Genomic DNA, 12,299 nt, shown 5'->3' on the forward strand with positions numbered 1-12,299 from the left:
CAGTAACAGCTCCTAGAGAGAGTAAGGCTCTCTGCGAGCTGCCGCCAGGGATGGCGCTTTCAGGAGTCATTCCCCATGCTGGGGTGGGCTTTTCCCAAATGCAGCTGCCTTTGAGTTACCGGCGTTTCTGCAAGGAGCCCCATTAAACTCCGTGCACCACGCTAGGCTCGGATAGAATCGCTTCTTTGGTCCGTGGGGGTGAATAGATGTTTGTTCGTGTCTCCCCAGGAGAAGCCACACAATGCAACCCTACAGAGGACAAATGCGTGACAAGGTTGGCTCTCCGGGTGGCAGTCCTGTGCGGTTCACAAGCAAAGCAAATCTCAAGCTTTCCCCAGCCCCAGCAAAGAGTGGCCAAGTTATGTGCAGTAGGAACCTGAGAGGCACCATCGCACGGAGGACACACAAAGATGGGACCCTGCCGGGACTATCCACAGAAAGCTGTCCACAACCAATACCTGGACACCTTCACTCAGGGAAAGGCTGAGGTGACATGGGGCAGCTTCAGGGCAGCTGTGGCATGGTGTGGAGGCTGGGCTGTTAGACACATATCCAGTGCGCGGTACAGTGGAGCAGTGGGAGAATGAGGCAATGTCAGCTGTGTTCCTGAGACACAATGGCAGCACGCAGGGGACTGGGCCGAGAAACAGGAGGGTCCCCATGGCCAGGGCAGTGCAGATGCCCACTTCAAAAAAGACGCAGTGCACCATGTGCCAATGTACAGAATAGTGCAGCAGGCCATGTGTTGCCAATGAGCTGCCACCTGAGGTGCTGTGCCCAAAGCCCAGGTGAATCTACATGCCTGATGCTGCGACAGACTGCTCTAAATGTAAACATACAGTGTGGCTATAGAAAGCCGTGCGCCGATCTCAGCCGTGGTACCCTGTGAGGGTTCTCTACCCGGACACCCAGAAAAAACTGCCTTCCCGATGTTACCTTGGTACCCGGCAGCGTGAGTACCACACCATGGAAGAGAGCCACAAGGAAAGCGCATGGCAGGACAGCTGCAGGATGGAAGCTCTGATCAGCAGGATGCTGCAGAAACAGAGTGCATAGAAACTCCCAAGAACCCCCGCGTCACTGTGGCCTAGTATCCCTAAGTCGAATAGCGAGCGTAGTTTGAGTCACAGGGCAGTATGGGGACACCGGGTACAGAAACCCCAGACTGCACTCACTCCGAGCAGGCCAGGGACACAGTGCCTCTGTCTACCGTGAGGCAGACATTGGTACATTGTGAAAGTGCTGTTAAAATCTCTTGGGGGATACAGTGACGGGGAGTCCCTGGAAGCCTCTAGTTTTCCCAGTCTGGACTGCCTGTAAGATGGAGGCCAAGCCGGCTTCCACTGCCCTGTGGACTTCTGGTTACCCTTGCTCTCTCCAATTTGCCCCACCCCCAACATCTTCCAGTGACCCTCCAAGGGCACAGGATAAAGGTGCTGCCACCCATAGGACAGGCGGCACCAAGTCCAGCACACACTATCCAGGTATTTCTCTCAGACAAGGCCTTGGTGTGCTGGCAGGCAAACAATGGATTTGGAATCTACTGAAAATCTTTAGGACAATTACAGCACATGCCCTGGCCCCCAGCCCAGGGTAGGGCAGTATGGGGCAGTACAGGAGAGATGGGGGGAGGGGCTCATTGGACCGCAGCCTGGAATAGGATGTGGCATGAACAGGAGGCAGAAAGGGGAGAAGAGCCAGCAGCAACAAGCCTGCATCCTCACCCCACCCTGGCCAGCACCATCACTTCTCCCCAGGCCTGGACTTCATCAGGAGCCAAGAACAAACTTTTCCGAGCACATGGGAGGCCTGCAAATGCTCACACACAGAGACACACACACATTTAAGAATAATTCACATTTATATGGTGCTCACTGCGTACCAGGACGTATTCTAGACTAAATATGTCCAAATCTAAAACCCATCGCATCATCCTGGCCACCGAGTGACATCTCCATCCTCATTTCCCTAGCAGGATCACTCCAAGGCCCAGAGAGGTCGGTACCCGCCCAGATGTCACACAGCTGGAAGCAACGGAACCAGAAATGAGAACTCAGATGGTGTGGTCTCAGAGTCCCCCACGTTCCAACCCATCACACTCTAGGCGCAAAACACACGTTTATTTACACACATGCACAACACAAGAAGGATCCACCCGCACACCTGCTCATTCTAAACAGCATGCATCCCGCTCTCTCAGTTGAGACCCACTCATGTCCAGATAGGCTTCTGTCACCTCTCAGCTGTCATTGTGTATCCCCAGCTGTCCCCTCGTCTGCCTACTCTTTATCCCCCAGCTGCCCCTCAACCTGGTCGTGCCTCCAACACCACCTGCCTCACTGTCAGCTGTCCCATCCTCACATGCATCACCATGACCAGCTATCTACCCAGCAGCCAGTTGCATCCTTAGCCCCTTCAGACTAATACTGTTCCTCCTGAGGTCCAATCTATAGGTCCCTCTGACACCACTTCCCACTCTTCCAATCTAATCCTTTTTGTACCTTCAAATTGCAGCAACAACCCACACCCACACTCACACCCACTCCAACTGCCTTTCTCTTGTCCCCTTTGGGTCCAATTTTAAGTCCTGAGCTCCGTGTGGTGGGAATCTTTTTAAGACACTCCCCCCCCCCAGGGTCACACAGGCATAGCATCTTCAGAGTTGGCCACCACAGGGGGACTCCACCACCTACCACTCTGCAAGCCACTTAAGGAAGCCCATCAGCCCACACTGGCAGCCCCCTGCATCCCAGGCCCTCCCTCCACCCGTTCTGAGCTGTCCCTGTGACGTCCAAGGGTTTAAACCAATCCAAACACTCCACGAGCACCTGCCCTATACCACTAAGGGAACCAGAGATGACCAAAACACCCAGCTCAGCCCTCAAGGGGGCTCCCAGCAAAAGAAAGGCAGACTAAGATCATTCGAGCCTTGGGAGACAAGTCCATTCCATTGCCTGGGTGGGGGCTGGGTGGCTTTACTGTGACAACAAGGAGCTGAAATGGAGCGAGAAGAGGGTCTCAGCAAAAGGCACAGACTTGTCACAGGGCAGGCTCTGGAGTTCTGGATATAAAGCAGGTGAGTAGGCACAGGGTTTAGGGACAAGTGACATACAGAATGGGCTGCCCAGGCTGCCATGTTAGGGTTGGGGTTTAGCCTTGGGAGCAGAGGAGACTTGAGGCAAGGGAGTGACAGCACACCATGACAGCCTTACAAAGGGCCCTTTGGTCACAGGGCAGAAGGGAAGCTACTGTGACAGGCAAGGTGTAATGAAAATTGTTAGGGGTTTGGGGAGTACGGGGCTGGCACAGAGCAATGGTCTGTCTGTCCACACCAGCTCCACTCTCTGCAGAGGCCAGGCCACACTAAAACTCTGCGTGCCGGTTCAGAGCAGTGCTCCTCAGCCCTCCTAAGCCTTTAATACTGTTCCTCCTGTTATGGTGATCTCCAACCATAGAGTCATTTTGTTGCTACTCCGTAACTGTAATTTTGCTACTGTTACAGATTGTAATGTAACTATCTGGCATGTGATATATCTGATAGCCAACCCCTCCCCCAAAGGGGTAGGGACCCACAGGTTGAGAATCGCTGTTTTAGACGATCCACAGAACATTCTATTGAGTGTGGGAACATCCTCTACCCACGCTTGCCAATACGCTGATAACCACCAGCGATGTGTAACAGTTGACGTCTTGAAACTTGGCTCCAGCCACTGATGAACTAAATTAGTATTTTAATTAATTGTACCTAATTTAAATTTAATAGCCACATGTGAGTAAGACGCCACCGCTGCAAGCAGAGAGCCTTGCCATCACCTTGGAAGGCTCTATTGGATAAGGCGGTCTGGACTGGATGCCCATGGGCCCACAGAACCTGGAGGCACCATCCTGAACATCAGAGCCACCGTCCGATCTTCTGCACCCCAATATTGTCACGCTGTGGGATAGGTGCACCCAACTCTGAGGCACAAGGAAACTCCCCACCCAGACAACTCTGTACCATTCCAGGAAGGAGGTGCTGGGGGCTCCCCAGAGGTCATGGCAGCTGTTTCTCCCCAACTCCAAACTCAGATCTAACCACACCAAGGGGACCGACCCTTGACAGGCCATGCATAGGCACTGTGGCCCACCCCCCCCCATCCTCCATTTCACACACATGCGTGAATGCACGCATGCCTCACCCTGACTGCCCAGGCGACACAGGTGTATACATCTGTCTGTCTTCCCCTCAACCCCTACTATCACGGCCTCTCTTCTCTCCAGCTCAGGAACAGACCCTCGGGATCCAGGAGAAAGGCTGGAGCCTCCTCAACCCAGCCCACGATCCGGGACTGAGTATTAAAGGAAGATGTCTGCCTAACCTGGACCCTCATTCTCCCTACCCATGTACAGACTGACAGTTGAGACTCCAAGCCTCGTCAACGGTTGTCCTGATGGCAGGAGGCTGAACTCTCTGGATTGGACAAGCGGAGCCAGCTGCTAGGGGTGGGGCCGGGGCAGGGGGCATGGTCGGAGGCAGCGGTCTCTGCCTCTTGGGGGGAGGGGCCCTTCAGTCTCTGCTTAGGGACTCTTTAACTCATAGCTCCCAGATGACACTTTCTGGACATGGCCTTTTCACAACATAACACCATCTACCCGCAGAATCTTCTAGATTCTTACTGAGGGAGGAAAAAAAAAAAAAAAAACCTCTTCCTTCCATTCTGCCTTCAGTGGAGCCATTGCGCCCCCATCTGGCATCTCCAGCTCTGCATGTGACCCACTTGACTCCATTCGTTCATTGTTATTTTATTTTATTTATTTTTAATGCGATGTCTCGGTAAGTAGCCCTTACCGAGCATGGAATTCGCCATGCAACTCGGGTAACCTCAAAGTTGCAATCAGTCCTCCTGCCTCAGCCTCCTCAGTATGTCACATCCGTTTACTTAGACGAGGAGGCTCAGGCCTCATGCCCGACGCTAAGTATTTGAAGGTGCACGGTGACTTTCCTCACAGAGTCCCTGGTCTAGTAAGGGTGGCAGGACTAAGAGGTTATAATTATCATATAAATATCTGCTCATATCAAAAAATATCATATAAAAAAATCTGATCAACTCCTACCTTTCCCATTCCTGGGCTCAAGCAGAGAAAAACCAAGGAAGGCTTCAAGGAGGAGGGGATGTCTAAGCTGAGAGACAAACTAGGGGCTCTCACCTATGAAGACGTGGAAGCACAGAGTCCTGGAAAAAAAAGCAGTTTGTACAAGGTGGGCAGCGGGTACTCAGGGGCTACTGGTAAAGAAGGCTAGCCAAAACACAGACTTCCCAGAACAAGGTGAGGTGGGCTGGGGGGGGGGGGGGGCGGGGCGCTAGAACACTGACAGAGCTAAGAAGGAAAGACTTAACTCTGAAAGTAACAAGGAGGATTTGAAGAGAGGCTTAAAACCTGCATTTTTAGGAAGAACTCTGGCATGGTAGAAGGAAGAGACCGGCGCTTCCTGCTGCAGGTGAAACATGACCCAGGAAGGAGGGAAAGAAGAGGTGGAGAAGGCGACGGATAGGACAGTTAAGACACAAGAGGAAGTGGGGGGGGGGGGCAGTGGTGGCGCACGCCTTTAATCCCAGCACTCGGGAGGCAGAGGCAGGTGGATCGACGTGAGTTCGAGGCCAACCTGACCTACAAAGCTAGTCTAGGACAGCCAAGGCTACACAGAGAAACCCTGTCTCAAAAACAAAACAAAAAGACACAACAGGAAGGCAGAAAGCCTGGCACAGCCGGGTGCTACAAGTCCAGCTGGGGACAGCACCGAGGAAAGCGGTATGACTCCAGCAAGCAGGGTACGGGCCCTCAACCTCTCTGGCCGGCAGACATAAGCAGGACCCAGCCGAGAAGTGTGGTGTAGGATCTGGGCCACCCTCCTGGCATTCTGCCTGGCCCCCTTTTTCAGCCCCAGAGAGAAGGCCAGGCTGCCCTGACAAGCCCTCGGTGCCTGAAACCGCCGAGCATCTATCGCTCCCTCCTTCCTGCTGTCCGCAGCTCCAGAGACACAGACTTCACCGGAGCACAATGGGATAAATTACTGGCAGGTGTGCACAGGCAAGAGCCACCATAGCCAGACCCCGACTGGTGACTGGGGAGACAGGCAGGGGACTGGATTCACTCCTTGCCATCTCCCTCCTGCCCTGAGCTTCTCAATCAGTCTCTAATAGTAAATTCTCCAAGGGTGCTGGGCACTTTAGAAGTGATGTACCCAAGGTCACACACACACACACACACACACACACACACACACACACACAGCAAGTAGCAGAGGTGAAATTTGAGCCTACATTCCTCCAGGTTTCAAATTAACCTCTGGGGCTTTGCCACACCCCTCCAACCCATCTTCTGGTCTCCCCCAACCTGGGGACTTTACATTCTACCACGCACGATCATTAGTAAGATCATGAAGCAGATGGGGAAACTGAGGCTCAGGGAAGAGAATAACCTGCAGTAAGTCTCACTCTCAAACCTTTAACCTGACATTCCTCGGCCATGACAAGTGAGGCAAATGCGTATTCTCAAAACAAGGTGATGGGGTCGGGGAGTACAGAGAGTTCGGTCTCAAAGTGGGGGAAGGTTGGAGGAGTTGAAAAAGGTCTAAGAGGCAAGTTGCCTGAGTCACCCTCTGGGGTACCAGGAGGTCAAAACTGAAGCTGCAGGGCAAGGCCAAGACAGCTCCCGAGACGTCCCAGCGGGGGGCGGGGCCTTGAACTAGATCCCCGGAGGACAGCTGTCTGGGGCAGGCGGCCTGGAGTCTCTCCTCCCGCCTGAGGCGGCAGCGCGTGTCTCGGCTCTGCTTCCACCCGGGGCGGCTTCCAGCTACCCCACGCCGGGTGGCGGGGGCCAAGGGAGGAGGAAACCCTGGAAGAGAGATGGCGCTAGCCCGCTGGAGGGGCGGAGGCCTGGGGGCCAGGCCTCAGGAAAGGACTGTGTACCACGCACATACACAAGCATACTGACACACCGTCCACGCAGCACACGATGTGATGCGCTCGCGGACGCACAGACACAGGACACACACATTCAGACACGCGAATACACACGCGCGCGCGCACACACACACACACGCACACACTCCAAAAAGGACACCAGACTCCAAAGCACACTCAAGCACGGGATCACACTGCAGGCCAAGTGGAGCCCCATGCACACATTCACACACACGTCCTCACGCGCGGGCCCGGCTGGCCGGGAGGCCGCACAAAGTTGCAAAGCAGACGCAGGCAACGTCCCCGGAGACCGCGGCGTGCCCGGCGCCTCTGGCCAGCCACGATGGGGACGCCGTCCCGCGGCCTCCAGCCAGGCCCTGCGGGGGCCCCGACGCCGCAGCCCCGCCCGCACCCGGGTGCGCCCCGCGCGCCACCCCCAACCCAGGCGCCCCGCGGCCCTGGCGCCGCCTCGGAACAGCCGCCAGCCAGCGCTGCGCGGAACTTGCGAAACAACAAACGGCCCGAAATGTCGGAGCCAGCAGCTACAGCCGCGTCTCTCCCCTACTCCTTCCCTCGCCAGCCGCAGGGCCGCCCCAGCCTCCGAGGGATGCCGCGGCGACAACTTGTTCCGACCTGGTGCGCCACTCACACGCGCGCGCGCGATCATTCACACACTCACACATGCACACATGCCCTCGGCTCCCGGCCACACTCGACCACGGCCCAGGAGCGCCCCACTCTCTCAGCGTTCCTAGCCACGCAACCAACGCGCACCAACACAGTCCCCTCCACTCCAGACACGCTACCCTACACGCATTCCCCGCATCCCTGGCATTCACTCGGACCCACACAACACCGCACATCCTAAACACTCCCATAGGGTCACTAGTGGGCACAGAGCACACACAGATTCCGACCCCGTTCCCATGCCTGCACACGCACACCACACGCGTCCCTGGGCCCACACTCGGGCTCGATCCACAGAGCCCTCGCAGCACACGCATAAACAAACACGCGGGTTCTCAAACGCACCAGCAACAGCACTCCCGTCTGGGGAATTTAAAAAAAAAAAAAAAGCCAACAAATGCAACAGTATTAGATGCAACTCCAGCAAGCCACCGAAACTCAGATACACAACCGACTTGGCAGCATGGACAGGACAGACATGGGCAGACAGGAGCCAGCGCACACCCGGTGCCCCACGCAGGCGACACTCACACCAGCACACTCACATCCGTGGCACACCGCATCCTCAGCTTGCACACAAACTACGGCCACGGCGATCACAGACACTCGGAGTACACGACCAGGCGTCCCGCACTCCAACACACTCGACGAGCCATCCTCGGCCCCCGGCGCTCGCCGGAAAAGCTCAGAGGGACCGCGCGCGCTTACCTGCGGGAGTCTCGGTCTCGGGCGCGCAGAACTGGAAGGTGAGCGCCAGGACCAGAGCCTGAGCTCGGGCCATGGCTGGGGCGCCGCTGCCTCGGTCCTAGGGACCCGCTGCTGGCGAGGCGACGCCGCCAGAGCCCGAGCCCGAGCCCTAGGCAAGCGGGAGCCGTAGCAGAGCAGCGCCGCGCGGAGCGGGACTGGCGCCGAGTCCAGAGCGGGAGCCCGAGCGAGCCGGGAGCTGACGTCAGGCCCCCGGGCGCGAGTTCCGCGGTCTCGAGGCGTCCTCTGCTGGCGGTGGCGCGCGCTGCGCCCCGGGTCCCGGGGATAGCGGGCCCCGGTGAGCCCTTCCCCCACTCTGGCACCCCTTCGAGAAGACCCATCGGCCCGAGCCGGTATTCACGTCGACATTCGTTGGGTATTCGTTGCTCAAGACTGAGACTGTGACCCAGGTACACTTGGCTCCTCTGTTCCCTTTGTTGCTTAAGTTCTTTCTGCCTTAACAGTTCCGAATAATACACATTCCCGCCTCCCTCCAATGACAGAGCACTCATCATCCACCAAAAACAAACAAACAAACAAAAAAACATACAACAAAAAGAATAACAATGTTGGTCCTTTGGAATGTTGGCTTTTACTTTCAGTAACATGAAATTCACCTCTCTCGCCAACGCTCTTGCCTTCTACAGTAGCCTCCAGCTTCTCGGTGTAAGTAAATTTGGAACTCTGGCCAGTTCAAGTGCTAGCACAAGCACCAGCAAATTAGTGTCAGTGACTACTTAAGACCAGGCACCACGTATGTGCCTTGCCCACTGGACTCCGTTCATCTTCACCATCGCCCTAGGAGGCACAGACCACTGTAATCCCATTACACAGTTGAGAGAAACTGAGGTCATAGATCGTGACTTTCCCAAGATCTGAATCAAGGTCATCTGGCTTGGACTTCGTAAAAAACAGAGTCACATGGAAACGCCTTCGTTTTTCAAATAGTGATCAGACACAGGCTCATTGGCTCAGTTATTACTGTAGGCCAAGGAGGAGATTTAATGTCTTCATCGTCATCACCATCATCATCATCTCTGGGAGCTGGAGAGATGGCTCAGCAGTTAGGAGCACTTACTGCTCTTGCAGAGGACCCAGGATGGATTTCCCAGCACCCTTGTCTAGTGGCTTGACCGCTTGTAACTGCAGTTCCAGGGCATCTGCCCAGCCTTGTATGCCACTGCACTCCCATGCACAAAGACACACATAACTTAAAACTGAAACATAAATTTATGGGCTGGGGAGATGGCTCAGAGATTACGAGTACCGTCTGCCCTTCTAAAAGGTCTTGAGTTCAGTTCCCAGCAACCACAGAGTGGTTCACAGCCATCTATAATGAGATTTGCTGCTCTCTTCTGGCCTGCAGGTGTACATACAGGCAGAATAGTGTAACCATAATAAATAAATAAATCTTAATAAAAAAATAAAGCATAAGTTTATTTAATAATTTATTTATTTTTATGTTATATACATTGATGTTTTTGGCTGTATGTATGTCCGTGTAAGGGTGTCAGATCCACTGGAACAGGAGTTATAGACAGTTGTGGTTGCTGGGAATTGAATCCTGGTCCTCTGGAAGAGCAGTCAGTGCTGTTAACCACTGAGCCATCTTTCCAGCTCCCTAAAAGATACATTTTTTTAAAAAAATCTTCACCCTCTTAAAGCTTATTTTGGGGGTATGGGTGGGGTGAGGAAGAGAAGTGAAGGGAATCAACAGTAGGGAAAGTGGATTTGGTACTTATCCCCATTTTTAGAGTATGGGCTCCTCTAAGGAAGCTTTGCTCCCCAAGGCCTGGAATCCGGCCTCCTCAATAAGGAGCGAATGAGCGGGTAACTGATACAGACACGGTCCTTGCTTGCGCGACCAGAAATCGATGGATGTGTTAACTGCAACCTGAGACCTGCATCCTCATGGCAATAAATTCTGCAACAAGGAACACAAACAGGGCGCAGGGGTGGGGGGGTGGGAAAGGAAGGGGGGCAGTGACCTGCTTTAGAGAAGATGGCCCAAGAGGCCTTTGCTGAGGAAGTGGCATGATGCCACATGATCTGAAACCTGCAGGATGACGCGCTAGCCTCAAGCCGACCAACTGGAAGGAACACTGCAGGCAGAAGAGCTAGCCTGGGCAAAGAGAGACTGGATCTAAGAAGCCTAGGGAGGCTGGAATGAAATGGTGAAAAGGAAAGGCAGGTGCAGCTGGAGAAGTCACCAGGGCCTGCGGACCACGGACCACACAGAGAGCTGATTAAGGAAAGACATTCGGGGTTAACCCCTAAGAGGATGATAAGCCACTGATGCGATACGTGGGGGAGTCTTGAGTTCTGATTTGTTATTATGTTCACTCTCCCAGAACTAATGACAGAGACATCGAATGAACGTATTTAAGTACACATCCAGGCGCATGTAAGCCCTTCCTGTTTCCAGCCTCTTCCCTCAGCCGGCTCACATGGAGGAGGCTGATGGAGGAGGCTGACGGAGGAGGCTGACGCACTGAGAAGTGTGGCCCTGAGGCTAGAAAGGGAAGAATGGAGTGTGCCTGGCCTCCTTGGCTCCTCCCTTGTAACGGCTGCTCAAGTCCAAGCTGAAGCAAGGCAGGGGGCAAAGATGCAGAGCTGGCAAGGACCAGAGCGTTAAATTGAGAGTCACAGGAGACAGAGATAGAGGGAGGGAAGGTGGTAGCTAGGCAAGATAGAAATACATGCTGAAAAAAAGAAAGAAAGAAAGAAATACATGCTGAAACAGAAAAGAGATCAGGCAGCCAGGGGCGGTGGGTGGGGTTGGGGGGGGGTACTGAAATATCTTTTTTAGGAAATCTCTAGTTTTGAGGTACGGAAACTGAAAATCTTGAAGCACAAGGTGTTTGCCCAAGGTCACCCACTTCCATGAAAGTGTTGGGATTTGAACTCCAATCTTATTGATTATGCATTCCCTTGATCCTTGGGCAGGGGACAACCTCAGAAACTGTGCTGAATGGAGAGGGCCAATGTTAGCAACAGGTGGCCAGGTGAAGCAAACGTTATTCCCTTTTACTTTAAACAGGATCAACCACAAACTTCAACACTCCTTGAAAAGTGAGGAGAAGTCCTGGCTTGGAGTGACTGGCCCAAATCTAAGAAGAATAGGATACCACGGTCAGTGCCAGGTCAGGAAGAAATTCAATTACTCGCAACTCATGGAATATTTATGACGCCTATCCTGTGCTAGGCCCTGTATTGAGTGCTGGCATCCTGGAGATGAACTAAAGGCGGCCCCTCACTCTTGCCTGGAGGGGGAAATGGGCATATGAGGTAGAATCCTAAAGGCCATAACATTAGCGCAGAGAAAATACAAAGACATCGGGGTTGACTCAATAAAACAGTGTCTGGACCCGGAATTCCCCATGGTGGGTTAGACAGGAAAATTCTTTCAGGCAGTATCAACCTGAATAAGAGCTAAGACGAGAAAGAGGTGGCACCAGTGGGGTCAGGTGTAGTTGGGTCACTGGCTATGTCCAGTGGGAGCGTAAGATAAAGCCAGAAGGGCAGAGTAGGCATGTGGCCTTGAAACACACAGCTAAGACCACGAGGCTTGAACCCCTTCATCTGTGGTTCTCAAACTGTGCCCCTGGGTGAGCCCAGCTGGCCTAGACAAAAAGTGAAAGGCTATAGGGATATGGAGGGAGATAAGTCCAGCCTCCACGAGGAAGGCTTGATGCTGATCCTCCAGGCTTTTAATTGGCTGCCCAGGGAGGAGAAAGAGCCAGGAAGGGGCGGGGAGAGAGAAATAGAAACATCTCAATGTCACCTAGAGGGTCCTACAGCAGAGGGACCTTATGAAGTTCCTGGCACAAGTACACCTGCCTGCCCCTGTGAACATGGGTGAGCAGGGCTGAGCTTCGTGTTCACATGCGTGCGCTTGCACATCCGTAACGGTGGGGCCAGGCC

The 12,299-nt window shown here is 54.0% G+C and overlaps 1 protein-coding gene across 7 annotated transcripts in view; it reads right to left on the reverse strand.

Annotated features, from left to right (window-relative positions):
- Nucleotides 1-8,579, reverse strand: part of PTPRU (protein tyrosine phosphatase receptor type U) — an 83,686-nt gene extending 75,107 nt beyond the window's left edge. For 2 of the 7 annotated variants that reach the window (XM_084785124.1, XM_084785119.1), the window contains exon 1: nt 8,340-8,579. In XM_084785124.1, coding sequence (XP_084641250.1) covers nt 8,340-8,412 — 73 coding nt within the window. In that variant the 5' untranslated portion in view covers nt 8,413-8,579. The remainder of the gene's footprint in view (nt 1-8,339) is intronic. The other 5 variants (XM_084785123.1, XM_084785121.1, XM_084785118.1 and 2 more) reach the window with 4 other exon arrangements.
- Between the last annotated feature and the right edge of the window lie 3,720 nt (nt 8,580-12,299).

This window comes from Acomys minous (assembly GCF_964271855.1).
Source record: "Acomys minous genome assembly, chromosome: 6".
Taxonomy (NCBI): domain Eukaryota; kingdom Metazoa; phylum Chordata; class Mammalia; order Rodentia; family Muridae; genus Acomys; species Acomys minous.